The 27,725-nt window shown below is 42.9% G+C and overlaps 2 protein-coding genes across 4 annotated transcripts; both read right to left on the reverse strand.

Annotated features, from left to right (window-relative positions):
• Positions 1-5: 5 nt before the first annotated feature.
• On the reverse strand, positions 6-7,656 carry CHRNA3 (cholinergic receptor nicotinic alpha 3 subunit). 3 transcript variants are annotated; one of them, XM_064517550.1, is made up of 6 exons: positions 7,593-7,656; positions 5,836-5,975; positions 5,724-5,768; positions 4,664-4,773; positions 2,581-3,592; positions 6-1,198 (listed from the first exon to the last, which is right to left on the reverse strand). In XM_064517550.1, the coding sequence occupies exons 1-6, from the start codon at positions 7,645-7,647 to the stop codon at positions 1,070-1,072; spliced, it is 1,491 nt and encodes a 496-aa protein (XP_064373620.1). In that variant the 5' UTR covers positions 7,648-7,656; the 3' UTR covers positions 6-1,069. The 3 variants fall into 3 exon arrangements, with proteins under 3 accessions (XP_064373620.1, XP_064373619.1, XP_025965987.2); XM_064517549.1 differs by having other exon boundaries at positions 5,836-5,978; XM_026110202.2 differs by lacking the exon at positions 7,593-7,656 and having other exon boundaries at positions 5,836-6,623.
• Positions 7,657-13,081: 5,425 nt separating this feature from the next.
• On the reverse strand, positions 13,082-27,461 carry CHRNB4 (cholinergic receptor nicotinic beta 4 subunit). The gene is made up of 6 exons (XM_026110181.2): positions 27,263-27,461; positions 22,390-22,535; positions 20,690-20,734; positions 20,453-20,562; positions 16,046-17,018; positions 13,082-13,911 (listed from the first exon to the last, which is right to left on the reverse strand). The coding sequence occupies exons 1-6, from the start codon at positions 27,315-27,317 to the stop codon at positions 13,771-13,773; spliced, it is 1,470 nt and encodes a 489-aa protein (XP_025965966.1). The 5' UTR covers positions 27,318-27,461; the 3' UTR covers positions 13,082-13,770.
• Positions 27,462-27,725: the final 264 nt, after the last annotated feature.

A 27,725-nucleotide genomic window follows, 5' to 3' on the forward strand; every position in this document is an offset into this window, starting at 1 on the left:
AGCTTGATTCTCTTTATTTTCATAAATGATGCATCATTTTGATACCACTGTATTTCCAAAAAGTTTCCAGTTTGGCATAGAGAGAACAGTTCATAACTTTACAAAATGTTTTCTCATTACAGTATTTTGTTGCACTGTTTATTCATGCACTCAAATTATCTGTAGTTACAGACTAAAAAAAAAGTATGCCTAAAAGGCAACTTTTAGCATACTGTACAGAAATGCTTTGTATCTGCCTGCCTTCCCACATAATAAAGCACTTTGCTGTAACAGGATGCTTCCATGTCTAAACTATCCTACTGTATTTTGATCCTTTGCATAACCTCCTGACTGCATATTATTGTTTTATTTGTATACAGTTTAAAACATTATTAGATCTGAATATCTTGATGTTTTTCTGACAGTCTTTTTATATAGTAAAAAAAATGGGGATGCACAGAGTTTATATTCTAGCTGCTTTATTATCATCATCTATTAATCACATACTGATTTTCCTTTTGTAAATAATGCTGCCCAGGATCCTTTCCTCCCACAATTTGAATCATTGTTTATACACCAGGTGGCAATGTTCTCCATTCTAACAATTCAGTAGCTAAGCTTCCTCAATTGCTTCATTATTGTGGGGACATTCATTGAACTAATTATGAACTTATTCCCAGAAGAACTTGTCGCAGTGTGAAAAGACTTAGCACCAGACTCCTGGAAACAAATCTGGTAGCCCAAGTATTGAACTTGTCTCAACCTTCATACTATCCATGTAATTATCAGTTTCTTTGTCAAACCCTTCTTAAACCATTCCTATAAATTTTAATGTGCTACCTACATCTTTTCCAGTTATTACAAAAAGTAGCTGGCAAGCCTAAAGCATATTACCTTGAGATCGGCTGTCACAACGATTCAAAATAAACTTTTTCACATTTTTAATAAAGCCTCTTGGTCAAGCAAAGTTGAGGCTAAGAAAGATCCTTATTCTACTAATGAAATGCATACAAAAGACATCAGATGCAGGGGAGAAAAGGTTTAGTTGACAAAAGTTTGATTTGGTTTTGTAAAGTAACATTTTGAATTTTTACATTTCATCTCCAGCCATCAAAGGTTGTAAAAACAATCCTGCTGTTCCTAGAATACATACCAGGATGAAAACCCATAGAAAAATGCGATCGATTACCATAGCAACGTATTTCCAGTCATCCTGAATCTGAAAAATAAACAGATCAAATAGAAAGTAGGCATGTTTATTAGATCAATAACTTGCATTAACATTAAGATAATTTAATATGGTGAATGTAGATTTTTTTTCCCCATATGCGGATTGTCTTTCATATATGCACAATTTTAATACCAGTGTTTTTGTAGACAAATTATTTTTTCATCTCTTGAAATACAATTAAGTTGTTCGCCAAGACATTGGACCTCATGAGATACAATTTCTCTTCTGTATGCAAGTCTTGGAACTGAAAAGATATTCTGGACAAACCTGACTACCTGGGAATGTAAATCCTACTGAAATTGAAACAGACTCCTCCTACTGGTCCTTAAGCAGTATATGAAAAGACAGAAGTTAATTGATACATGATAATTTGGTATGTTGATGTTTTAATTTCTTAAGTGGTACTGGAATTTAATGACATTTTTGTGCATGATATAAAATTCAACTCCTTACCTTCCATGTGGAAATGAACCAAATTTCCAAGAACATGTTTGTTTTTATTTTTTTAGGGGGCGTTATAACAAGAGTGACGCTAAAATAGTATATATGTTGCATGTTAGTAGAAACAATGGTAGGTGACAATTTTAGTTACTTAGGGATTACAATTTCAATTTTGAATTCATTTTTTCCCCAGGTAGGCTAATATGAAATAAATAATGCATTTTTTTTGTTTTTGAAACTTTAAATTTAGAACTTGTTCTTTAAGTTAAGGCAGACTAAAAAAGCACCCTATTTTCTATACTAACTAATTCTAAGTAAAATTCTGATTTCAGCATAAATGGAATAACTTCATTCTAACCTTAAGTGTCATGCTGCCTAGGATTTAAATTCAATGAAGATAGTGGTGATGTGGCTGCTGTTCTTAGAATGTTTGAGGAATAGTGATAACAAAAGAAAACTTTTTTGTTAATTGCATCAAGATGCAGTGTTATGGGAGATGACACTGGCTCTGTGAAAGACAAATTCTTAGCCTCTTTATTGATGGGGAACTGTGGGAGGGAGGATGTAACTTGCTAAATGCCATAGAGTTGGCAGATGCCACTACTAAGTTGTAATTTGGAAATCCTAACTACAAATCTCGTAGGAGGCTACTCAGCTGTGCTTCCCTAGCAATGGCTACTGTGACGTGTTTCACTCTGTGTGTGCATTGTCAATAAGGAGAATGCAACAGAGCTGCTCCCCCAAATTAACTGTGTTTAGTTAATTTGTAATGCAGATATTTATAATGCAGTTTATGTAATTCACCTGTAATAAACAATGGTCTATGTTGTCCATGGTTTCCTAAGGGAGTCTTCTCTTGCAAAACAGTTCCACTATGTGAATTGGTAAATGGTGTCTGCAGTCTGAGTAATGGTAAAATATGTTCTTACCTCTTTTGCTTCATTCTGCATTTTCATATTTTCTGCAATGTATTTAACACTTTCAATAGCATCTCTCATTTCTGGTGACAGAAGTGAAAATGAAAGCAGAGGATCTACAGCTTCAGAGCTTGAACTTCTTGTGAGATTGCCACTGAAATCTGAGAACTTCATTCGTTGATACTGACAACAGCTGCATGCTGTATCTTGACACACAAAGCCATCTTTGCAGCATTTGGTTTCAGAACTGTTGAAGCAGTTTAAGTTTGAAAACTCAGAGGCATAAAATGGTTTTGGCTTCTGATTATTCTCTTCATCACTGGCAGGCCTTGTCATAAACATGATCCTGGGAAGTAAGTTCAAGAAGATGGTTCTCACCCACACGGGCATTGTGTGCGTCTTGGGTGTTCTGTAGTGCACGTTAAGTACAAATACCGTAATGACAATAGATAGAGTTACAAATATCATGGTGAAAAGGAGGTATTCCCCAATAAGTGGAATTACCAGAGAAGTAGAAGGTATGGTTTCTGTGATAACAAGAAGGAACACTGTTAAAGATAAAAGGACCGATATGCAGAGTGTCACCTTCTCACCACAGTCTGAAGGCAAATAGAAAACCAAGACAGTCAGAAAAGAAATCAGCAGACATGGAATAATCATGTTGATAGTGTAAAATAAGGGTAAACGCCTGATGTAAAGAGAGTATGTGATGTCTGGATATATCTCTTCACAGCAGTTGTATTTGATGTCATGTTTATACCCAGGAGCTTTAATAATAGCCCATTCTCCACTCTCCCAGTAATCTTTCAGGTTCATCGTAGAGCCAATTAAAACTAAGTCAATTTTGGCTTTATCATAAGACCAGGAACCAAACTTCATGGTGCAGTTCTGATAGTCAAAAGGGAAGTAGGTTACATCTATTTTACATGAGCTTTTAAATATAGCCGGAGGTATCCAGGTCACATCACCTGTGTATTTCAGTAGGGCCTTTGTCTTGTCATCAACCTGGAAATCTCCAACTGCACTGTAAACAACACAAAGTCAGAATGTGACTGTTCCTTTTAGTTTCATACAATGAGATCATATTTATAAAATCTTTAATCTGTTTTTGAAAGTAAGCAATTACATGTTCACAGGGAGCTGAATTGCATGTACCGGATTGACTCACTGGCTGTCGTGAATTTGCATAGATAAGCTTAAATGAACAGTTGTATAAATTTACCATGAATGATGTGGAGGGAAATATTTTCCTTTATGACTTGGTGTAATCAATACTCAAAGGGGCAAATGTGAGCTTGAGTGCCTCAGGATACCTGCCATACTGGTATTTCCAGCCCTGTAGTGGGCAGGGGAGGTAGTAATTATGGAGAGATGGATTAGGTTTGGGAGGTATCTTTGTGTAAAGGATGTGTTTAGTGAGGGGTTTTTGTGTCCCATATTGCTGTCCTGATTGTTGTCATGCAAGAACCATGTGCCAGTTTCACTTGTTCATATGAACAAGTAAAACTAAAGAGGTGATTTAAGTTCTTAGGATTAGCTGACCACAAGTAGAAAAGGACTGGCATGAGCTGTTGGTCAGTGGCCTCAGTTTTGGATTAGCGTAGCTAAGCCCCTTTCACTGAGAGCGGCTTCCTTACGTAGCAGAGGGATCTATTTACTCATGGTTTGGTATTTCACAGTCCTGGAAACAAACATCCAAAGCACACCATAGCCGAGGCTTTTGGATGTCAATGCTATTGTTGCGTAGATGTCAGCTTGTAAATTTAGCTGCTAAAAAAGCTAGAATTAGTTGCTTTCAGTTAAAGGTCTGAACCACAGATCAGAATTTCCAGTGTAAGGGAACTTCTTGCCACTTCCCATGTAGACAGTGATAAAAACAGCAGTAAAGGTGGGAGCTGGTGAGGGGCAGGAGCTGGCTCTTGCCCAGTGATGTTGATGCAGGTGACACACAGGTGAGTGCAGCCGTAAGGGGGATGTGGGACGCAGGCGTGTGGAAAAGCAGGCTGCTTCCGTGAGTACAGTGAACAGGATTTTTTAAAAATAACATCACCTTCCCTCTTCCTGAATGAGTAAGATAAACATGCAAGAGTCTTACTTGTTGTATAAAACAATATCTGGCTTCCAGATCTGGCTGGATGGCACTCGGATGAATTCGGCACCTCCGTAGTCCACGGGGTTCCACCGAAGCTTGTAGTCGTTCCAGATCTAATTGCGTGAGAAGCAAGTCCCCGTAGGGTTGGGGAAGACATTGCAATTATGTGGACTAGGCTCCAACCAAGTGCTGCTGTATCACTTTTAGGGTGGCTTTATTTTGGATACTGCACTGACTAGATGTTTCTTTAACAAACATCTGTGTATGGTTTGTGGGACCCCATGGAGATTGGGTGCTTTTATGACTTAGACAGGGTGTGAGGGCCTGTCCCAGGAATTTGTATGCTGGAAACAGAAGGTGCAAGAGGACGTAAGATGTGGCAGGTTCCTAGACATGCAGATTAGTAGAAATAGGACTACAGTAGGGTAAAAAGGCATTAACAAGTCTTTTTTCTTCGACTCCCTTCTTTCTGTTCTTTTACCATCATTGCCTTAGGCTGCTCTTGGTTTGGGTGTTTTAATCCTTTAACCTTACAGCAGTGCCCCTAACGAGGGGATAACAGTAGGGCTGGCACGTGCCGTCGTCGCATTTGGTCCTTGCCAGGAGCGGAGGACTCGAGTGATCATGCAGGTCCCGGCGGCGAGAAGAGCTCGGTTGGAGCCCGGTCCCGCACGTCGGCACCGAGGGAAGGGGCCGGCCGGTGGGTCACCAGCGCCTTCGCCAAGCCGCGCTCGCTCTCGCTCCCGCTCCCTCCGCCCGCCCTCCGCCTTCCCGGGGATGGACGGCGCCGCGGCGACGGGCGCTGCTGGGGCCAAACCGGCGCTTAAGGGGCAAAACCGGCGCGTAGCGGCTCCTCCGCGCGCCCGGGGGCTGCGGCTGCGGCTGGGGCTGGGGCTGGGGCTGCGGCGCCCTGCAGCCCGCGTTCGCCAGGCAGCGGGCCGGGCGGGAAGGCGCCTCACGGGGGAGGGGGGAGGGGCGGGAAGGCGCCTCGCGGCTGAGGCGCGGCGGGGGGCGGCCGTTGCCGCGGCCGTTGGCGGGGCCCTGGCTGCGCCCTGCTACTCACGTGCTTCAGCCACAGGTTGGTTTCCATGATCTGGTTCACTTCGTCCTGGAAAAGAGGGAGGCGTCGGGCCGGGCAGCGGGGCCGCGGCCGCCCGCGGGGCCCCGGTACTCACCACCTTCACCAGCTGCGACATGGACACCTCGAACTGGATGATGACCGGCTCCGAGGCGTTCCTCACCGGCCGCACGAACTGGTTGTAGTTCTCGAACAGGGCGTCGTAGAGCCGGTGCTCGGCCTCGGAGCCCCCGGCGCCTGCTGGCGAGAGGGGACGGCGTCGAGGCGAGCGGGCCCGGCCCGGGCCTCCCGCCGCCGTGGCTGGGCGGTCCGGGGCAGGGCGATTTGTAACGTGAGGGCTCGCAGGAAAAGGGTGACTCTGCTCTCTAGCCTGAGTCATGTTGCGTGATTATAGTGGTGGTAACAGCCCGTTTGTTAAAACGTGAGAGGGATTAAAATTGCTTAACCCTTACATTCAGAGCTATATCCAAAGAGAGTGCCTGCTGATAGCCCACTTACTCTTCTAAATAATTTCTATCCACAATATATTCCTCCTGTCCATTTTGTTGCTGGTTCTACTGCCCGTGGTGCCTTGTGGTTGGTGAAAAAGCTGCAAATTGAAATTGTTTTAAAGCATAACCCACTTCAGCTGTTTCGGGGTGAGTTGTGAGAGTCTGCATTGCAAACTATCTTTCTACTCGCAGAGCCAAGCAGTAAGTGTCTTGAGAGCTGGCCAGTATCCAGAAGCCAGTGGTCTTTTCTTTCTAGAGCACTTTCTCTTGAAATCTCTCCTGGACAAAATATCCTCCAGCATTTTAACTGGAAAAAAACCACCTATTTTTGCCTTTATGGATGACACTGTACATGAATTTGGCAAAAGCACAGAACTGAAGTCTGTTGAACAAACCCTATGATTCCTTTGAAACATAAATATAAAACTACAGATAATTGCAAGGACATGTATATTGTTTTTTTCCTGGATTTTGCTATTTTTCAGTCAACAAAGGGAAAGGAAGCAAAGTGTCTGCGTGCGACTGATCTGCAGCATTTCACAAAGCAGATGCTACTTTCTGATGTTTGGAAGAGCCCCGCTCTGCCTGAGACAAGAGGGTCCTCCCATGTCAAACTGTGTTCAGCTGAAAACACTTAGATGCCAATTTTATTTTCAGGTTAGTGAAGTCACTCAAGCAAACTTGCTAATTTAAAAATGCACACCCCTCTTTCATGCTTTTGGGGAAATAGCTTTTTAACAGCTACCCTTGCCCTTATAATTATTTATTGATATCTTATATTTATGAGGTGTATCTCTCAGATCAAGATTTCTGGAATAAATGCTCCATAACCTTTTAGGTAAATAGTTTTAAGATAGATCTTTATTATAGTCCCTACCAAATTGTCAGCCTTTTTACATGTCCACAGTACAATAATTAAATCTAGCATCCACTGTATCTAGACAGTAAGTGCCTTAATGGATTTTTGTTTAAATGCTTCAGTGTTCTCTATATGCACCTTAATGCAGACATAAGGTGCACTGTTCACACATTTAAAGCTATTTAATATTGTCTCTTCTGGTCCTTCTGTACTCTACAGTATGTAATTCTAAACCTTTACACGCAGGGAGCTTTCTCTTCTTCGTGTTAAAATGGCTTTGTTGTTCTGTTTGACATCTCGGATCAGGACTACCTAACTTGTTACTACTTCACAAGGAGAAATAAAAAGCCTAACAGAAAAAACTGTCCTAGGAATCTATATATTTCATTCATTAGCCTGGAGTAAGCTTCAATACTTACTAAAAATAAATTGCACAAAACCATCTCCCATTCACCTCTTTAGTTCCCAAACCAACAAAGAACAAGCAAATTAAGGATCACTCACCTTTAAAGAGAAAGCAAACAGCAGCAGTTAGGAGGAGAGTGTGCGTGCTCTCCATGGTGGCGTGGATTGCTGCTGGTCGCAGCGGCTGCTGAAGGCAAGCTCAGCTGGCAGGACTGAGGAGCACGGGAAGCGCTGAGAGCTCCGCTCCTCCGATGTAGGAAATGCCTGGAAGCAGCAGACAGCACGACCCCGAGCACAGCTCTGCGCAGTGAGTTCCCGTTAGGTTTGCTGTGCTGCCCCCTTTCCAGCTGCCCAGACTGTCATAAACAGTGTTGGAAACAGGAAATAAATTGTAGGCAAAAAAGATGTTATTACTGTAGGCAAGGAGCAGTCATCTGGCAAGGACAGTGGGCAGGAGTCCATAAACTGGTGCATAAATGAACCCACTAATCTGACAACGCTAAAGATTTTTCCAGTCGGCTGCTGTACAGGATCCTTCTTTTTAAGAAGTTTATGCCAAGCTATTAGGACAGGTTTAGTTAATGAAAATCTTATAATTGAATTGTGCTGAAATGGATACTGACATTAGGGACACCTGATGTAGCAGTGAACTGAGATCATGAGACCTGGATTTCCAACTATGCATAGTTAATGTTTGAGGGTTTTTTTCCTAACAGGGTCTCATCCTTGCAAGCACATGTGCTAAGTGCTTGTCTCTAGCCTGGTTCTTTACTGTATAGAAAGGATGTTATTATTCCCTGGAGTAACCTTAAGCACACTCATAAATGTTGCCAGGATCTGAGCGCAGAGATGTATGCACAGCAGGCAGGATCCAGCCAGAGCCAGGAGTTTGGGCTGGAGCCAAACTAGACCAAAGCTCCTGAGAATAACTGGTTTGGGACCATTCCTGCTTTCATGGGCTGGAAAGGTCAGATCTGGGAAGGAGTGTAAGAGCCCCAGATGCCAGCCTGATCCCACGAAACATGGGAAAGGAGATGGGGGAAAATGGGGGTGTTGTGTTTGAAGTTCTGGTCAAGATTATTCTCAAGCAGTAATCTAGGCTGGGAGAGCTCCAGCAGACCTTTAAATTCTCATTGCAGATTGTACAGATTTCATTTTTTTCTACTGTCATGGATTTTCTTTCTGAAGTTAAAAAAAAATAGGCTTGGGATTTTTTTTTGGCAAAGAATTTTTATAATAAAAAATCTTCTGGAGAGAGGATGTAGCACCAGTCAAGGAAGTGGGAAAATGGGACGTTTTCTTCTCATGTTTTTCTGGAATTGGGCCCTTCAGTAAAAACAAGTAACTGAAGTTGGGTGGTAAGGAGCTGCCTTTCTCTCTTGTCTGTGGAGGACTTACTGCCTGGGATCATCCCATATCAGCCTTTCAGAGCCACAGATATTTGATTAGTTTCCTTTTTAGTCGTAAAATCATGGTTTGCAAAGTGGCTCATTCATCAGGTGACCGTCAGCTTCCTTATCTAATTGTATGTCACTTTTTGCCTCCCTCTTGAAAAGCAAGGTGATGCGGGGAACATGGGAGCCATGGTTGTTGCACACATCTGGGCAGTCTGTGCAGGGGGGAGAGGGAAGAATTTGGGATTCCACCCTTGTTTTGGGTAAAGGTGACAGGGAAGCCCAGTGGGACAGGAGTGTTGGTGGGGAAGGGTGAATGACAACCCCACTTCTCACGGTGTTAAGCAGTAGCACTGGGCGAAGGAGCAGCAGACGGGGTTCGGCTGCTCTTGGCGCAGAGCTCGTTCATCCTGTTTACGCCATCTCTCAGAGCATCATTCAGTCCATCCCCAGACACATGTTCTTTTGATAATTTCTGTAATTGTATTAGCTTGGAGGAAATAGGCTTTAGTGTCCATTTGATTTTATTTATTATTTCCAGAGAACTCAGCCATTTGGTCTTGTAGCTTAACCCTTTTGTGGACACATTTTGTTGCCTTTCTAGGGCATGCAGACTAGGTTTTTTTCCGTTTCTGCTTTATTCTTGGTTTCCCTGAATGAGCAGCATTATCGCTAGGATGTTTGTTTGTTTTTAGTCACAGGCAGAAATGAGCTACAGCTTCAAAGACTGGATCAGAACCAGGTTCCCAAAAAGTCAGGTTTAAACCTGAAGAGTTTGGAAATGGCTGATCTATAGAGGCAGTGAAGAGCCATTGTATCTTTCAGGTATTTTAGCTTAATTTGTCTAGCTGCTGAAATTTTCATCAGTGTTTATATGCACAGATGATATTTTCTCTCTGACATCATTTGCTGGAGCTCCCGGTGAAATCAGATGGGTTTGCGGTAGGCTTATTTTTGTGGCTAGGGAGAGCGATATGATAAGAACACGTCACCGTGACTGCATTGCAGAGCTACATAGGGGAAGAATTTGTACGGGCAGGGGGAAGCTCATCCACCCGTGAATATCTGCAGTAACAAACTGTGTAGCCTTTTCTTTTAATAACCATGCCACTTCTAAGGCTATTTCTCCAGGTCAAATCTTGGAACCAGCTCAGGTCACGAGGAAGGGAATATTTTCCCACCTTACTCTGGAATATTGATGGTCTCTCTATAAAAAGCCAACACTGCTGGCTCTTCTGGGTTGTTTGTCTGCAGGGGTGCAAAAGGGTCCCAAACAAACTCACCAGGAGGCAGAGGGCACGTGTGCGTGATGGTGTTGGTTGTGCCACGTGTTTGAGCGAAGACAGGATTGGTCTAGGCTGAAGGAGTTTTGTCAAGGCGTGAAATGGGGATGGAGCCACCAGAGACTTCCCCCACTAGGAGGGAAGCAAAGGCAGGGTGCACGCTTCTATTGAAACAGATTTGTTAGAAACTAAGTTTTGAATAAGATTCTTTTTTTTTTTTTAATGAGCATTGCTGTAAAAACTCTGAGAACTGGAAGTGTTGAAAATTATTTTGTTTGATGAACTGGGACTCTACAATACTCACAACAGTCACCATGCAAGATGGCATTTTTAATCTGTTTCCGTTTCTCCAGAAAATTTCTATTTTTGATATAGTGCCAAAAAATCAAAGCAAAACCCTACTATTATTTGAGAAGCTAAACTGGGAAGAGTTTTATGGATTATGTAGGCAGAGCTGGTGAAGCTGCTGAGGGTTAGGCAAAAATAGGATTTTCCATTTTGAAACCAGTTTCTGGTAGGTCAGAATTTTGCCAAACCTTAACAATTTGGGTGAGCTTTTCCATGCTGAAGTTTGCCATGGACTGAATTATTTCTGAAAGCTTTACAAAAATATGGTGGCGATTTCTGAGAATGTAATAAGGAAAAGTATACTGCTTCACTCATGATTAAAAAACGAATAAGATACATGGAAAGCGCTAGAGCCACCGTATCCTGGATGAGCAACTCTAGTTCTGCAGGGATCTCCCTGAGGCCAGGGAAGGGCCTTTTAAAAACCCTGTCTGGGCTGGTGCAGTTTGAGGCCTCCACTTGCCTGTGCCCCATGGCTGGCTGAGCTGCCAAAGTCTATCTGAAACTCTCCTCATGCTGAGGATAATTCAGCTGAAGGCTGCAGGGATGGAGCCGAGCGTTACCAGTCATTGCTGCTCGTAAAGATAAGACCGACCGTGAGAAGGGAGTGCAGGAAATCTTGATCTAATTGCATTCAGGCAGGGGGGAGGAATAGGGGGAAAGTGGGAGAGGGGAAGGGGGTAATGGTCAGCAGGAGACTGGCCGTAGCGTGTGACAGTGGGACAGAGCCAAACGTGCTGTTGGTGCTGGGGGAGAGGAGTGCGGAGAGGGGCCTTTGCTCCGCACAGGCTCCTAGGTCTGGTGTCTGTCGGGGTGGACTGGCGGGTCCGAGGCCGACTCGCCGTGTCCTCGACTGCTCGGCTAGGTGAGCCCCTCTCCCTTTTCCCCGCCAGAGTGTGTGGTGGTTCGCAGCAACGCTGATGCCTGCACTGCCTCTCAGATTCGTGTTCGGGGTTACTGTGGGATTTAAGGCGGCTTTACTTTCACACCGTCAGCGCAGCACTGGCAGCTGCTCTGGCTTCTCTGTGAGCAAAACAAGCTGCGTAGCAGCAGGGGCAGGGTGTGCACACGTGCTAGTGATGGGCCAAGGCACAGCAGCTCCTGGCGTATAACCTAGTGTGGAGGAGCATCCCCCTGCATGGACGGAGGCACCTCTCCGCTCCCTTGGGGCTGTGCGTACCCCTGCTCATTTTGCCACTGCCGTTTCAATTGCCTGCAGGTAAAAGCAACTGCAGCTCTGCTGTTTGGGCGAAAGAGGTAGAAGAACCCATCTGAGCAGGGGAAGTAGGTCTGACTCCTCCCAACAGTTGCACTGCCACCCATCACCATGGGATATGTCCAGAACAGTGGATGCTGGGGGGAGGACCAGAGCATCTCTCCTCTGGGAGAGGAGGATATGGCAGCTTCTCCACAGAAGCGTGCACAGGGCATGGCTGCATTGATACGGCTGTCACAGAGGCCCCCTTCACTCTCCTGCCCTGTCCTGTATGGAGGAAGGGGACTGGAAGGGAGGATGACGGTGTTACAACCTTTCTTTCTCCCAGCGTATGGCTAAGGGGAGCTGTTGCTGCTGCTCAAAGACCCTCACTCCCCCCTCCCCCGTCCCACACACTTCTGTTGCTTTTTTCCTTATATCTTTGCAAGGGCTGCAGTGCACCAGGCCGTGATGCAGTGCTCAGGCCCCTCGGAGAGCTCTTCTGGCACTGGGACCGCTCTCCAGCTCCAGGCGGTGGCACTGGGAGAGATGGGCCAGGCACAGGGAGCAGGGAGCGAGGGTGGCCGGCAGTGCTGGGGAGTTCAGCACGCGAGCAGGGAGCGAACCCCTGGGCAGCAAAGGTGCTGGAGGTGCTCTGAGTAGCTGAAAAGCTTTCAGTGTAGCTGGTTTAGCATGTCTAAATCTGTGTCGTATCTGCAGCTGCCTGGGAACAGTGATCCGGGTAGGGCCACAGCTCAGTTCTGATGTGGGCAGGTAAAGCCAGAGGTGCCTTCAGCTGTGGCCCGTTGGAGAACGTGAGTCTGGATGTCTGCTAATCCTCCCATGGGACGGTGGGGGCGGAGGTTCCCCCCTTCACAGGCAGTGGTGGATCTTACCTATTTGTTCAGTAGCCATTAATTGTGCCTCTTAATGGTGGCAGAATTGCTGTGTCCTGACAGCACCCCAACAAAGAGCTAAAGTTGTTTTAGCTCAAAAAATATCAGAAGCCCAATTCTCTTTTTGCAGTTGGAAAGCTACCTGGAACCAGGCTGGTGGGACTGTTCTGCAGCAGGAGTCTCAGGCTCTGAACAGTCCTCTGCCAAAGAATTTAAGACTGTACAAGTACTATGTGCTCGCATTGCTAATTTGTTGGGGATTATACTTTAATCCATACTAAAATCTCCCCAGCAGAACATGAAGGCCTGTTTGTTCTCATGTGTTCTATCCCTATTTTATCAGCTGTGGCTTATTACAGTTGTCTTCTCTGCTAGATGCTTCCCTATACTGTTAGTCTTAGATTCGTGAAAGCATATATGAACCCCACTTATAAAAGCAGTAAAAATTGCAGGAACATTTCAGGACTAAATCTATATATAGGAGAATTTTCACATTTTATTTGTATTTCTTGACTGAACAGAATATATAAATGTTTGTTTATCACATATTAGTTTGGCCTCTGTTGGTCAATCTGCTGGCAGAGATGGCAAGATGAGAAACCTGATAGTGGCACTTCAAAAGTGTGGCTCTATTTTTCAGTTCAATCTTAAATATCATGTTCAAAGCATCTAAACAGTAATAATTCCACCTGTAACACTCTTTATAAACCAGACATAAGTAGTTTTGAGGCATTTGAAGGAAATAAATATCATAGCAATAGCTTCTTTGTAATATGGAAACTGCAATGTGGAAACTGCAGCATTTTGAGGAAAGAAAATGTCCTTCCTGAGGCAATGTATATAAAATATCATTTTAATAATAAGCCTGAGCCAAGCTGGCATATTGTAAAGTAAATGCCTTTCTTTGTAATATTTGGGCTTCAGATGATTGAAAAAAGGGCAAACATATCACCAGAAGTAATGAAGTCATTGGAAAAAATACTTGTTTTCTGGATTTTTCCTATCACAATAATCTAGCAGGTCAAATTCCACTTTCCATTCCCCTACTGTAAATCTGATGCAAGAGCAACTCCATTGATATCTCTCTGGATTTATCAGAGGGGAACTGAGAGCAGAGTGAGGCCCAGCATCTACATAAGCATTGCCAATTTTAAATTACAACTAAGGGTTCATGGTAGCAGTGTGGTTTTGAAAAAGTGGCTGCAGAAATAATCCAACCGTCCCCAGGACACAAACAAAGACGAATATCCAGAGAAACAGCCTGTCCACTACCATGGCAACATACTTCCAATCTTCAATGACCTGGAAGAAAAAGCCAATTAAAGATATTAGCAATTTGTCATATTCATCCTCCTTGGTATTGCTGACACCGAGTCTTTCTATGTGAAAACAAAAGGAAGCAAATCTCAAGGATCAGGGAACAAACCGACTTTAGAGTTCAGGGAGGAATTTTTTTCTTACAACCATTTGGGGCAGTGCAGAAAAATAATGTAAACATTTCTTTGACACATCAGGTAGTGAGTGTGGTTGAGTGTCTTGTGCTGGTCTAGAAGGACTCACAATATAGTACAACTAAATGAATTCTTGCATGAATTTTAGTTTGCAGATGCTATTAATCTCCGTGGACAAAGATGGACAATATTTAGTGCTATTAAACAAGGTTAGCTTCAGAGTTCTTTTCTTATCAGAAATCTTCTTAATCAAGAGTTTTAATGCATATTAATACTTTTGCTTTTATTAATATCCCTTTTTGCCTTGCATGTGTTGTCTGTGAAAGTCATAGGGCCAGCCTTAGATTTCATTCTCAAACTGAAGTGACTATAATCCTATTGCTATAAAGGGGGAATATTTTAATCTGTTCATTTGAATCTCAGGAATGGTTATTCTTTCCTCTCTCACTGATTCTAGTTACACATGGGACATATTCACCTCAATGACTTTACAATGCTTCTCATTTATCTGATGTCTCGTATCAGACCATTGCGTATTTTTTATTCACTGCACACTTGTAATTCCCACTGCTGCTAATGGGAATTGTGCCCTTCTGAAATGAGACTATAGTAGATGTACACAAACAGTTGTTATCAGACCATGATAATGAAGGAAAAGCAGAGATTAAAATTATGCATGAAGAAAACAGTAATATGTAATATCAGAGGGCCTTGTGTAAAAAACATTCAATTCATGTTTACTGTAGAAAATTCCCTTGAAAATTGCTCTTAATCTCAAATGGATGCTTCATAGATTCTTTAATATGCAACACATTCTTGCAAGAGTTTCTGTGCTATTGGAAAGCTTCTTTTCTCCACTACAAATCTGCTTCTGTTCAGTCAGTTTCAATATGCGCAAGCTCATGTCTAATGTTAATATCTGATCTTCTTTATTTATATTGACAGTAATTTCAGTTAATAGAAAACATGAACAACTCAGTAGCGTGCTCCCCAAGGGACTCCTGCCAGATCTGAAAGCAGACTTTCAGAGTTACTCAGTCTGCTTGGCTGAAGGAGGGAGAGCACAGCAGGAGCAGAGACCCTGGAATCTGACTGGGATCTGGGACTGAGCAGGGTCACAGAGAGGATGTACGTAGATGTGAGGATGATTTCTTGTGACCACGGATGCTTGTCTAAACAAAACTCTGAACTGTCTGAGTTTTTCCAAGCATTGTTCACTGGGTGTTTATATGAGCTTTAGTGTGCTACCTGGTAGCACATGACTAGGGCATGTGAACAGAACAACAACAGCGCTGCTTAAATGTGTCCTGGATCCAGGACTTTACGTGTCCAATGGAGAGTCCGATTTAGCTCAAATGGAAGAAGTCTCAGCTCTATTGGTGTTAGGAGTTTGATGCTACCCATTGTTTGCCATGGCAGATTATGATAAGCAGCATCTGTTTCTCAATTAAAGACAGGGATCTTAGCCCAGGAAGAGTGTTTGCAAAGGACTTCTTACCCATTTCACCACATCCTCCTTCTACGCCTAATTAAGTAAATGAGTGCTTGAGCTGCATGTAGATCATTTCTTGGTAACACAGGCTGGGCATGGGTTGTGTTACAGTTTCGTTGAAGACAATGGGGAAAAATATTCTTAATAACATTCTCTGACTTGGAACTGAATATTAATTTCTCTCCCTGCCAAACACTACTTAAATGTAGCAACATGGCTTTTTCAAGGGTGTTTCACCACTTGCTGGATAATCAACAGTTTCTCTTTGTAGAAACAGTCATGTTACTTTTCAGTACAGTATTGGCTTTACCAAACTGTTATTCATTAAGATCTTTTAATGACAAAAATTATGTCCTCTTACAAGTTATATCTAGAATCTCTCTAAAAACTTTAAGATGGCTAGGGAGTTCAAATCTCCTTTCTAAAGAACAGCACAGGGAAAGACAGGGGATGACATTTGGGAAGACTAGAATGATTTCTCCTTTCTACTTACACTCTGGTCATTGTCATCGCTTTTCATGTGTTCTGCTATAAAACTGACTCCATCAATTGCTTCTTGGACTTCAGGAGAAAATTTCATGGTTGATCTTAACCTAAAATCTTGATGGCTACTGACATTGTCAAGAGTCTCTGTGATTTTCATATCGTATTTTTTGGTAGAGGCTGTATTCATAAAGTAGGTGGAGTTCTTGTACAGCTCAGCTGGGTCCATACAAAGATTCTCAGATCTTGTCCTTCTGCGGTTGCACAGCCTTTGCTGTGGAGAATTATTTTCTGGGCGCTTCATGAACAAATAGGCTGGGAGTCTCTCAAGGAAAACGAGCTTTACCCAGGGGGGCATAGTGTGAGTACTTGGGGATCTGTGGTGGACATTGAGTACACAGACGCTGGTAACTATTGAAAATGTCACTAATACCATTGTGAACATGAGGTACTTCCCAATCAGTGGAACATCTAGAGATGTTGGCGGGACGATTTTGGAGATCAGCAGCAAGAACACTGTCAAGGCAAGCAACACAGATATGCATAAGGTCATCTTTTCACCACAGTCTGAAGGCAAGTAGAACACCAGGATGGCTAAGGATGTAATTAGCACACAGGGAATGATAAGATTGATGGTATAAAAAAGAGGTTTCCTTTTAATAATGAAGTCATATGTCACATCGACATAATTGGGGTCCAGAGGGTTTACAGTTCTCCTTCCTGGGAGTGCTACAATATCCCATTCTCCACTCGGTGTGAAGTCGTCCATGCTTGCCGTGGAAGTTTTAAGTACCATATCAATTTCTGTATGATCGTATGTCCAAGACCGGAACTTTAGTGTGCAGTTTTGCTGATCAAATGGAAAATGCTTAACCTCAATCTTGCAGGCGCTCTTGTAAATGGCTGGAGGCAACCAGCGAATGCTTCCATTATTCTGTACAATCGCATTTGTGTATAGGGAAACTTCATATGTGCCATCCGCACTAATGAAACGAGAGAAAAGAAAAAGGAGAAAAGACCAGCAAACATAAAGGGGCAAAACATGGTTCAAAACAGAAAAGCTCTGGTGTTTTTGGTCCTCGGGGCCTCAGTTGTTGCTAGAATTAAACCTTAGTAAGATTTCGGTTTTGAAATCTATTTTTTAGGCAGCTATAACATGATAGGGAGAATGGTATATGCATTTTTCCCAGTCAGAGAATTAACATTTTGTCCAATACTGGCATAAAATCATTATTATATAAAATGATTATTAAATAATAAGCATTCATGTTGGTTTGATCCAAAGAACTCAAAGTATTATATAAATACTTCTTAGAGTAAGTAACATCTCTGGAGGCTAAGTAGAAATGAGATCATTCAGCACTGAGATGCTGGTACCTTTGGTCTGGAACACAGCCACTGCTAACAGCACGCAGCAACACTCCTAAATGACTTGCAGGAGGAAATAAGGACAAGCAGTGTTAGTTAGAAATGCAGGGAGAATGTAGGCAGAGGAAATGTAATTATACAGATTATAATTTATTGTATCACTCCAGTTGATGTTTGCTTATTACATAACCAGAACAGACAAGCTACAGGGTTCTTAGTGCTCACAAACAGCCTTGGCTTTGTACCTCCTCCAGATGCTGAACTTCCACCAGGAGAGTCTCTTATGCTATGGTGGGTCATTTAATTCAGGGAGGGTTCATTATCGATCTGTGGTCAGTGCTTGTCCAGTGCTTCTGGACAAACAATGTTTTAATAGTAAGTCACTTAGCCACTTTGTTAGACCGCAAAAGTGAGTCTGGACTAGTTACATCCCATACACTTTCTTTTTGATGAACAGATACTTACGTAAAGAAATGCACATAAAATAAAGACTGTACATTATCAGCAGAAATATCAGACCAAACTCACTGTAAGTGTAAACAAATAAAGTTCAGCTGACTCTGATTAAGTAGCACCCCTTTAGTCCAGTGGAAAATTTGCGCCTTAACAGTTAATAATGAGTCTAATTAAGTCATATTTGTTGATAAGGCCCCTGAAAAATAGAGCTTTTTCAGTGCTAAAGGTGATTTTTCAAAGCAGGACGCACTGCAGGGCCGGCTGCGTGGCTGTCTCGGAGCCCTCCGCGGCCGTGCGTGCTGCCTGCAGCTGTGCGTGGGAACGCGCCTTGTGTTCCCCTTAGCGCGGCCTTGGACTCTGCCGGGGAAACAGCGCTTCAGCAGGAGAAAGTCACAGGGTGGGTGTTGCCATGGGATGTCCTTCAGCTCAAATTTTAACTTGCAGCTTAGTACTAAGGTATAAAGCCAATATAGTGAGGCTAAAAGCTTCTTTCTCTATTTTCAAGAAGCCTTTTTAAACTGTTCCTCCCTTTCTTGTAACCCATTAAATGGTACCGTTTGGGCAGTAGGCAAGAAAGAAGCCAGGGAGGGGCACAATTTAGCAGAACAAGATTTGACAAGGCAGAGTACATCCTAATCCACTGGCTGAATTATTTTGTGACTAATACAATAGTTTTTAGTATTTAAATATTTCTTAAATCTGATTTCTAGTAGGAGGATTCCAAAGACTTAACTCAGTTATATATAAACTTCCTAGGTTTCCCATCTGTATGTGTTTGTAAACCATCATGTGTTCAAGAATTCATTGGTTTTTAAAATGTCATGGAGGTAGTGTATTTTAAGCTTTGATTGTTGTTTTTTTTCCCAAAGACTTGGTGTCATCTCCTTTAAGACTCTGCTAAAGACTTAAACTAAAAAATACTGGCACCAAGCTGTTTGTCTGAAAGAAGCACTGAGCTACAGTCTAGCTCCAAGCCTTTCTTTCTCTCTGTACTCTAAAGTACTGAGGTCAAATGCTGACAGATTTATTATGCATTCTTATAATTGATTTTGAATGCTTTATGAAAACAGAATGTGATCTGTTTTTGAAAATGAGTATTAACTCATGGAGTTCTGGTACCTGTGGGCTTTGTAACAGGTTGATGCTTTGAAGTCTGTGGTGGAAGGGAGGAACAAGGAATAAGAGAAAAAAGTGTAGCTCAGAACCTAACATGTCTGATAAAGGGTGGGATTTGTCTGACATTACTGTAGTTGGATGTTTTTGCATACTCTCACAAAGGAGCTGGTTGTGCCTGACCAGAAAGCAGACCAAGGACTAAGATGTTCTTTGGTCTTTAGGGTTATTTACAGTCCCTTTTTGAACAAAGGTAAGGGCCATACAGATGCCTCAGTGCTTCTCTACCAACGTGCTTATTATCCACCTACAACGGTGCTTCCAGGTCTCTGTAGGCAGGAAAGCTGGCACGGTCCCATGCCTCGCTGGGCTGGGTTGCAGGGTTTTGTCCTGTAGCCCCACCAATTCTTCTGTATTCCCGTGAGCTTTAGCGCTGGCTGCTATGGCCTTCCTGCCTGGTTTACCTGCTCCTTACACTGGCAGCGCTGGGGCAGAGGCTAAGCGTACGCGCTTTAGTTGGCCCTGGCTGACTGTTCAGAACTGCCTGCGTTTCCCTGTCGTTTGCTCTTCAGCACTGTGGATGCTGCCACAGCTTGTGGCGTGGCCGCTGGGCACCAGTGCGGTCTCGCGCCGTAGCACGCCGTGCTGTGCGGGAGCTGCGAGCCCGGAGGAGCCGCTGCTGGGGGGGCGACCACGCTGACCCATCTGGCTAAACGCCAGGTATTTTGGCTGTGTGTTTTGGGCTTCCAGTGCCCCAGACTGACTGGGCGCTGCAGCGTGATCTTAACCATCAGAGCCGCTTCCAGTTTTGGTCCAGATTTTTGGAACCCGCGATCTGAGGCAAATTGTTTAGTACCGCAGTGTATTTTATAGAGCTACTCAGTGATCTCTGGGGAAGAGTTTCTAGCAGACTTAACAGCATTTTTCTTTCCTGTCTAAAATTGAAACTTTTCCACATTTCAACTCAAACTAAATACTTCAGAATCACCCCAGATTTTTAAAAGGGTGGGACAGGTCTCAGGAATGTGGTGTTTTCTGCTGTTGTGAGAATTCAAGTATATTCCTGTTGCTTTAGACTAAATTTCCATTTGGATTCCAGATGTCTTCTCTTCTTGCAAGCATGACTAGTGTGCGGCTGTGCTTGTACTTACAGTTTATGCTCTATGTATAGCCTCGCTCGATGCAGACTTATGTCTCAGTAGTGAGCCTTAGCGCAGATCCTCTGCTTTCTAACAGCTCGCTGCAGACATGCTCCAACTCTACCAGACTGTCTCTAACTGGAGCCCTGATTTTAGTGCAATTACCTTTGCGGCCAGTACCTCTCAGTCAGGTATATCTGATAGTGGCAAAAAGTTTCAAAATTCAGTTTTGGAAGTTTATCAGACCTACCTGATTGGTTTTGATGCGGGACTGCTTGTTTCTTGTTATATGGTTACAGTTTTTGATCACTGTCTGTGTGAACAACAGCAGTTTTACTTACTTATTGTAAAGTACAATGTCTGGCAGCCAGATGTGTTTTGCAGGTATCCTCAGCTTATTTATCCCTTCGTAGTCAGAGGGCTTCCAAGCCAAACGGTAATCAATCCACTCCTAAGAGAAAAATTGTACAGTAGTGATGGGAATATCCTGACCAGCACAAAAAAAGAAAATCTCTATAACAGAGTGGAAGCAGTGGTGTTTGCGGTTTGCAAGAGCATGCCTTTGTGGGCTTGCTTACCTGGTTCAGCCAAACGTTCGTAGTCATGATCTGCTCCCGTTCATTCTGCAGGAGAAAAAGAAAGAGAAAAGTTGTCCTCTAAAATGTTTCCTTTTATTGCAATAGTAAATTTATTCAGCTGGCTTTCAAGGATATTTCCAGCTGCATGCATAAACAAAATGATTTTGTTTAGTGTATTTCAAGTCAGACGTTTCTCTGTTTACTGGTAAGGTGCCCAGTTTTGTACACATACTGACAAAAAAAAGTACCCTACAAGTACCTAGTTCCAGGTGGCCATTAACAAGAACGGCCGTGACTGGAATGATTGTGGCATCCTTGGGAACCAATTTTCCCACCCTGAGCTGATTTTTTTGTGGGTTGGCTTTATATGGCTGGGGCTTTACTGAGGGCTGAAATAGGAGGTCAAAGAGTCAGGAGGATTTCTGCAGGAAAAGAAGTTAATTCTCTGATGCTGAAGGTGCTTGATAGTGTCTATAAGATGCCTATATGCTGCTTTTTCTCTGAAGAGTGAGGATACAGCGGGATAGAGACTGAGCTGTGCCGTTCTTGATCCTCGCCCATGTGGCTACTCTGGTGAGGCTGTTGATCTTTGGGGCCTGAAGGGACAAGACACCCCATTTTTTCTGTCTAGAATAGGCAGTCTGGGAGGACACGTGTCAGTGCCTGCAGTGAGGAGGCCCCTCTCCAGGTTCCCTTCTCCCGGAGAGGGGGAGCACTTGGCCTAGAGTCATCCAGCGTATGGGACAGTACCTGCTTTCTACCTCAGCCTGCGCTTGTGTACAAAAGCACATCTGTTTGTACAGCTTCCCTTAGCTTCCGTTAGTGTCTTTCACTTTTCCGCTCGAGTTTCAGGATAAAAATTATATAGTGCTCTTAAACTTTGCAGCACTTTAGTCACTGGCCCATAGAAAAATGCCGTCAGGGAGGCAGCCCTCCATATCCCCTTTTTCATCCAGGGAGAGAGCAGCAGAGTTAAAAGCCCAGATTCAGGAAATTATTCCTGCTTATGTCCTGGATCTTGTTCCCACTGCAGTTAATGCTAAAATCTCTCTTGGCATCAAGGTGCCTATTTTTGCCTTGGAAGAACTGTTTAACACATGTTAACTTTGTGAGTGAAAGTGTCTTTTGGACCCACTGAAGTCAGTGTTACTGAGTATGGGGATTGATTTAACCACGTGGAGCTATTCCAGCCAGAGCTAGCTTTTCTTCCCTTTACAACATTTCCCTGTGCTTTGTTGCTGTGCCCGCAGAATCTGAGCAGGACTCCTTAGCTTGTTTTCAGACCACTCAACCACATTTCCTCAATGCAAAGAGCAGAAGATAGTTTAGCATCACATACACAGTCCAGGATAGACCCTGATCATGTGTAACTTACTGTAGCTGTATGGGAGTCTGTAGAATGAGTTTGTTTTTTTATCAGTGGAATTTTATTGGATGAAGATCTGCCACTATCCTTTATCCTGTATTTATCCTGTATTTTTCTGCCACTATCCTTTATTGCTTAGGCATAAATACATCTCCCTGTTGTAGCCACATCTGATTTAAAGTAAGACCGAAAAATCACATGTAAGGGCCCTGCCAACTAAATGTTGTTATGTAAGCCAGAAAATAATAGGGACATAGTAATACCAGTGTGACTTTCAGTTAGACTTCTGTGCAGATAGTAATGAATTAAAAGGAACAGCCTAATTTGAGCTTACCACACTGATGAGCTGTGCCAGGGAAACCTGCAGTTCTATAGATACCAACTGGGACGAGTTGACAGCTGGACGAATTAACTTATTGTACCTGTCAGGACTCAGTAGGTGGTTCATTAGCTTTTCTTCAGCATCTGCTGCGGTGCTTCCTGTAAAACATCACATAACATGACTACAGAAGAGCGACCAAATGACATGATGTAGGAAGCACAGGATTCCTGTGCATCGGATCATCTTCATGAAATAATTAGGGCTTTTGATTTTCTAAAGTCTGTAGGTTTGTGTGAACAGAAAGGTAAGTCCTTTGCACCAACACCTGTACTACTGAAGTTGACTGTCTCTCACAGAGCATAAATAACGCAGATAAAACAGAGGCCTTTGTTTCCCCCCCCCCCCCCCCCAGTAAAATCTGAAACTCAAATTGATAGATACTTTTGGCAGAATGTTCAGAAATAGAAACTGGAAGCAAACCACCCTTTTAATAACAGAAGGAGAAAATTTCAAAGATCCAAAGGCAGGGAGTCTGGCTGCGACTTCCCTCTTTATTGTCATACGAGACAAAGGAGGAGTTGCAGGCACATGCACAAAATTGGAAGACTCTGATCCGTGTAGGGAAAAGCCAGGCTATGAGCTGCAGGGTTTTGTAATGGTTGGGAGCTCTTTGGTAGCCAGTGATGTTTCTGTTTCAGAATCATGTTATTTGAAACCTGAGGCACTAATATAAAAGGGAGTCTTCTGATAGGTGGAAGCAAAACCTGAATTATGGACTAGCACAAATATTATGAATCTTAGATGGCCAAAGCTGGATTTCAGTGACTGCAGAATACGGTATCTGCAGGGTCTCAGATTGTCAAACAACCCTGAGCATTCTCCATGGAGCAGAATAGCTCATGGCACAACTCCAGAGGTAACTGCTCCTGCCCCCAGGCTCTTGCTTGTGCTTTTTAAAGCCGTTCTACTGGACTTTTCAAACTAGTATTGACCATGCTACAGAATATAAAAAGGTCAGTTCTTCTCTGTTGACTATCTTAATTTGAGGGATAGAAACAGAATCTGTCTACCAGTGCTCAGTAACACTGTAGGCTAAAGTCCTGGTAAGATCCTGCCAACAGTATTGACCCTTTGCAGGAGACAGATTCTGCTGTATGTGGGGTAATTCTGTGTTGTGTGATACAGCTGACGGCAGTGGACACAGGTGTCAACGACAGCAGATTCTAGTCCAGTTGGTAGAAAAAACATTCTTCAAATATGTCCATCCCATGTAGAAGGGCACCTAACTCCACCCTAGAAATTCAGAGAAGAGGAGGGGATCCCTGCAGCGTATGTGCTTCATTACTCCCCAAAGCAGTTGCACACAATAAAAACCACTGGCTCTGCACATATTTTAAATTTGTGATACATGAATTTGGTGTGTTTCTTACATTGCAGCATGAGATACAGAGAAAGGCAGACATCAGCAGGCCAGGATCACGTAGACAGCCAAAGTCTGGTGCGTTTCTGGAAGGTGTCTAATTTCCACATGAACTGGGCAGTAAGCTGCCAGGGGGAACAAGTCTCTCTTGAGACTTTGTACTTCTGAATTCCACTCATATTAAAAAATATTATAAGAACTTCCTGTTTCTGAGGCAATAAGGAAGAGGAGAGGCATTAAAAAAAAATGATCTAAGAGATTTTCACATCTAAGAACAGCTTTTACTCAAGCTCTGGGGAAAGGTTGAGATAAGCACCAGACTTGCTTCAGTTCTTTTAAGACCGGTGTGTAGCATGGCACCAGTAGCACAAGTTTTGCCACACATAACTGTAACATTGTACCCCAGAACCAACCTCTCAAGTACCTCCCAAGCCATTTGGAAAAACAAATTTGGGTGAATACATCTGTATCTGTTGGGCTGGGTTGGGTTTGATTCACAGTTGCCTTGTAAAAGCCTTAGTACCATGTGACATTTTAATACTACATTCATTCTCAACCTAAGCCTGCCTAATCAAAGGCTTATAAAGCTAGAGCTACGCTGATCCTTGCTAAGCTCCAGGCTTTGTTTCTTCTTGGGTATTGCAATTAAGATAAATTTGGTGCTGTGAAGCAAATGGGGCTGTACACTAGGAATGAATTGTTCTGTGTTTATGAGGATGGGCGAAAAACCTTGTGGGTGCTAAGGACAGCGTCTCTGTTAAAGTTATTTCATTGATTTCTTTTGAACAAACATTCCCTCTGTTGCAGAGGTAAGTGACAGAAGCAGACTGCTGTAATTCAGGGCCAAATATAAATAAATTGTCATTTGACTTGTTTCACACGGTGGTGTTTGAGTGCTGCAAACAGAGTAAATTCTTGTTTGCATTGTTAAATAAATACACTTTCACTGTGTTCCCGTCTCTTTCTGTAAATATTCCACCATATGGAGCATTTGCCCAAACAGCCAGTAAGCAGTGAAAACTGCAGAATATTTCCAGAAAGCTAATTCTGAATTTGTAATGATCATTATTCATTCTCTGAAGCCTGGTTTTAATGGTCATAGTCATCTGGTCTGTAAATCAGGACAGACAGTGGGGTTTGCGTGTCTGACGAGAACAGCTCACATTTCAGAGTACTGACCTCTTTCAGTAAACTTTATGCAGATGAATGACCGGCCAAGGCTTAATTATAAAGTGATTTGTCAAATAATGAATCCCTTTAAGAATTATTTTGCTGTTATTAGGTAAGGGGTTCCTGGAAGGAATTATTCTTTATAAGATTGCCATCCTAGCCCCAACTTTAAATAGCTTGTAATCATCTGAAGTGCAGCTCCGAGGCGCCTCTCTGGTCTCCCCCGGGTGCCTGCTTCCAGCACCACTAGGTGGCAGCACGGCACCGCTGCGGGCTCCGGGCCGCCCGCAAGTAACGCGTGAAAAGGGGGGCTGCTGGCATCCGTGTGGCCGCCTGCTTCCCAGTGCCAGTCTGCACGTTAGCCGGGTGGCACCGAATGAAAACAAAACTACCAGGCCTTCAAGTTCGTCTTTCCGTGCATTTCAAAACGTTAGTGTCAGTGCGTTTGAAAACTCCTCTTTTTCCCCGGGGAGCTGGAAGAACTGGAAGCGCGCTGCTTTCCCCGGCAAAACTGGTTTTTGCCAAGTAGCAGGAATCACCAGAAATGTTCCGGAGGGTAGACAAGTGCTTTTAGGCAAATGATTTTAACAAGAATGATGAAGCAGTTCTAAATTGGGGGTGGAGTATTTTAGTATACTGAAAACAGTAATAGGAAAAACAGGTTGGGGCGGATCCTGAGCTCGGTAAATTGTCTTAGCTTCACTGAACACGCTACACATCTGCTCCATAACAAGGAGAGCAAATTGCCGCATAACTTGCGGTACGCGTTTCTGCAGCAAGTTTGTTTTCTCTACTGGGGTATAACCATTAAAAAAAAAAGCCTCAGGATCCTTCCTGTTTCATGCTAGAAGAAGCGAAAACACAGACTTGATTCAGTCGCCTGTGCAAAATTTCCCTTTTACATGATATAATTTAAAAATATAAGATGAAATGACTACTCACCCTGTGTTATGCTGGTTATTTTCAGAGTGTGATGACAAATATGTTGGAGTGATTTCCACAGAACAGAATGAGGAGAAATATTGACAAATACAGGCAAGTGCACTGTCTAAACTGGAAAACTTAGATAAGGCATATTTCCCCCATTTCCCTGACTTCATTTATTTTGATAAATGTTGAGTCACATTTAGAAATAATATATTTTACCACATGTTGTCATTTTTGCTCTTTCCTCCCTCTCAAATGACTTATGTGGACAATGGTGCCATACCAAGTTCCCATGTGTAATCAGGATAAAGCAAATAGGGTGCAGCACTAAGACGATTCTGTTATCCTCTGAAATTACTTAGTGAAGTTAAGTCTCAGCATACTCTTGAGTGAAATCATTTATATAACCTCCTAGAACAATGTGTGCTGATGTGGAAGGCTTGTTGTTCTAATGGAAGTAGTACTGAATTTACTATATTTTAAAGATTGTTTTAATTTCCACACTACAATTAGTGCAAATAAAAAGGACATACCAAGGGGTTTAAAAATGTGTAATCTAAAAATCTAAAGTAGGCCCTCACTCTTCCATTGTAACAAAGCAGATGTTTTCCAAAGTTGCTTTTCAGTAGTTAAAGAAGCAAAACAACTGTGGGATGAATAAATAAATATGGGGAAGATGTGATTCTGCCTCAGTTCACTTTCTGCCAATTTCACTCTGTACACTTCAGTGGAGTCTCTCCCTGGGAAGAGACTCCCTTGGTAAATGCACTGTTTAATGCTGCCATCAGGCTGTGCATGTTGGCTAAAACGTATATGAGAAATCCTGGTAAGCTAAAGAAAATGTTTGTGATGTATGTTTGAATTTTTTAGCATATATTTACTTATTACAACTTAATTTAAATGCTATTTACATGCTACTAATTAGACAATTAGGAAGTATGAACTTTGCAAAATACACAGTTCTTAAAACTTGAGTCAATAATTGTAGAGGGGTGAGAGCCAGCTCATTTATGGTTCATGCCACACTGTTCGTTTTTATTTTGTTCACTCTCAACACAATCCCTGCTTTTCCCATCACAGATGAACCTGGGAGCATCTAAAGGAGCATTCTTTAGTGATCATCACTGTCATCTCCTACTGTTCGTCATTTTATGTCCAACTTACTGTCTGTCCCTATCTATCACAGTGGATTTGCTAATACCAAACAAGCCAGAAACAACAAAATAATCAATTTCATGCATCTTAAAGTCTGCAACCTACTGTGATGACAGTTACAAATGTTCTGAGAGCTTATATCACACTCCTGCCTCCGAGCCCCGAAAGCTGTCATTGTTCTGCAAACTGTATCTGAAAGAAAAGATCACTTACCGTTAAAATAAAAGGAGACCACTACAAAGAGAAAGAGGGTGTAGGTATTCCTCATGGCAATAACAAGAAGTAGTGGATTACTGTTCTTCACTAAAGACAGCCGGCAATAGGCTCTGCTGTCAGGGTTGCACAAGGAAGAGATGTAAAAGCAAACCCGAACCTTGGAGGTATTAAATCCCTGGAAAGAGACAGACAGTAGGACCTGGCAGAAGCATTCGGCAAAGTGGAGTTTTCATGAGCATAGTGGTCCCTCCCCCTTTGCAGCTGTTTAAAGAGCTTTGTGAAGAGGAAAAGCACATAAGAAGAGGGAGCGTAATGTGATAATGTTGAATAAGAGGAAATGAAAGAGCAAGCTAAGCAATATGATTTGCAAAACACAACTGCTTAATTCTTGCTAGATAACATTTAGAAGGCTTTCTGGTTAAAGTGCAGTGAGTGGGGATAGGTGTGCGGGAAGAGCTGG

This window comes from Dromaius novaehollandiae, chromosome 10 (assembly GCF_036370855.1).
Source record: "Dromaius novaehollandiae isolate bDroNov1 chromosome 10, bDroNov1.hap1, whole genome shotgun sequence".
NCBI classification, from domain to species: domain Eukaryota; kingdom Metazoa; phylum Chordata; class Aves; order Casuariiformes; family Dromaiidae; genus Dromaius; species Dromaius novaehollandiae.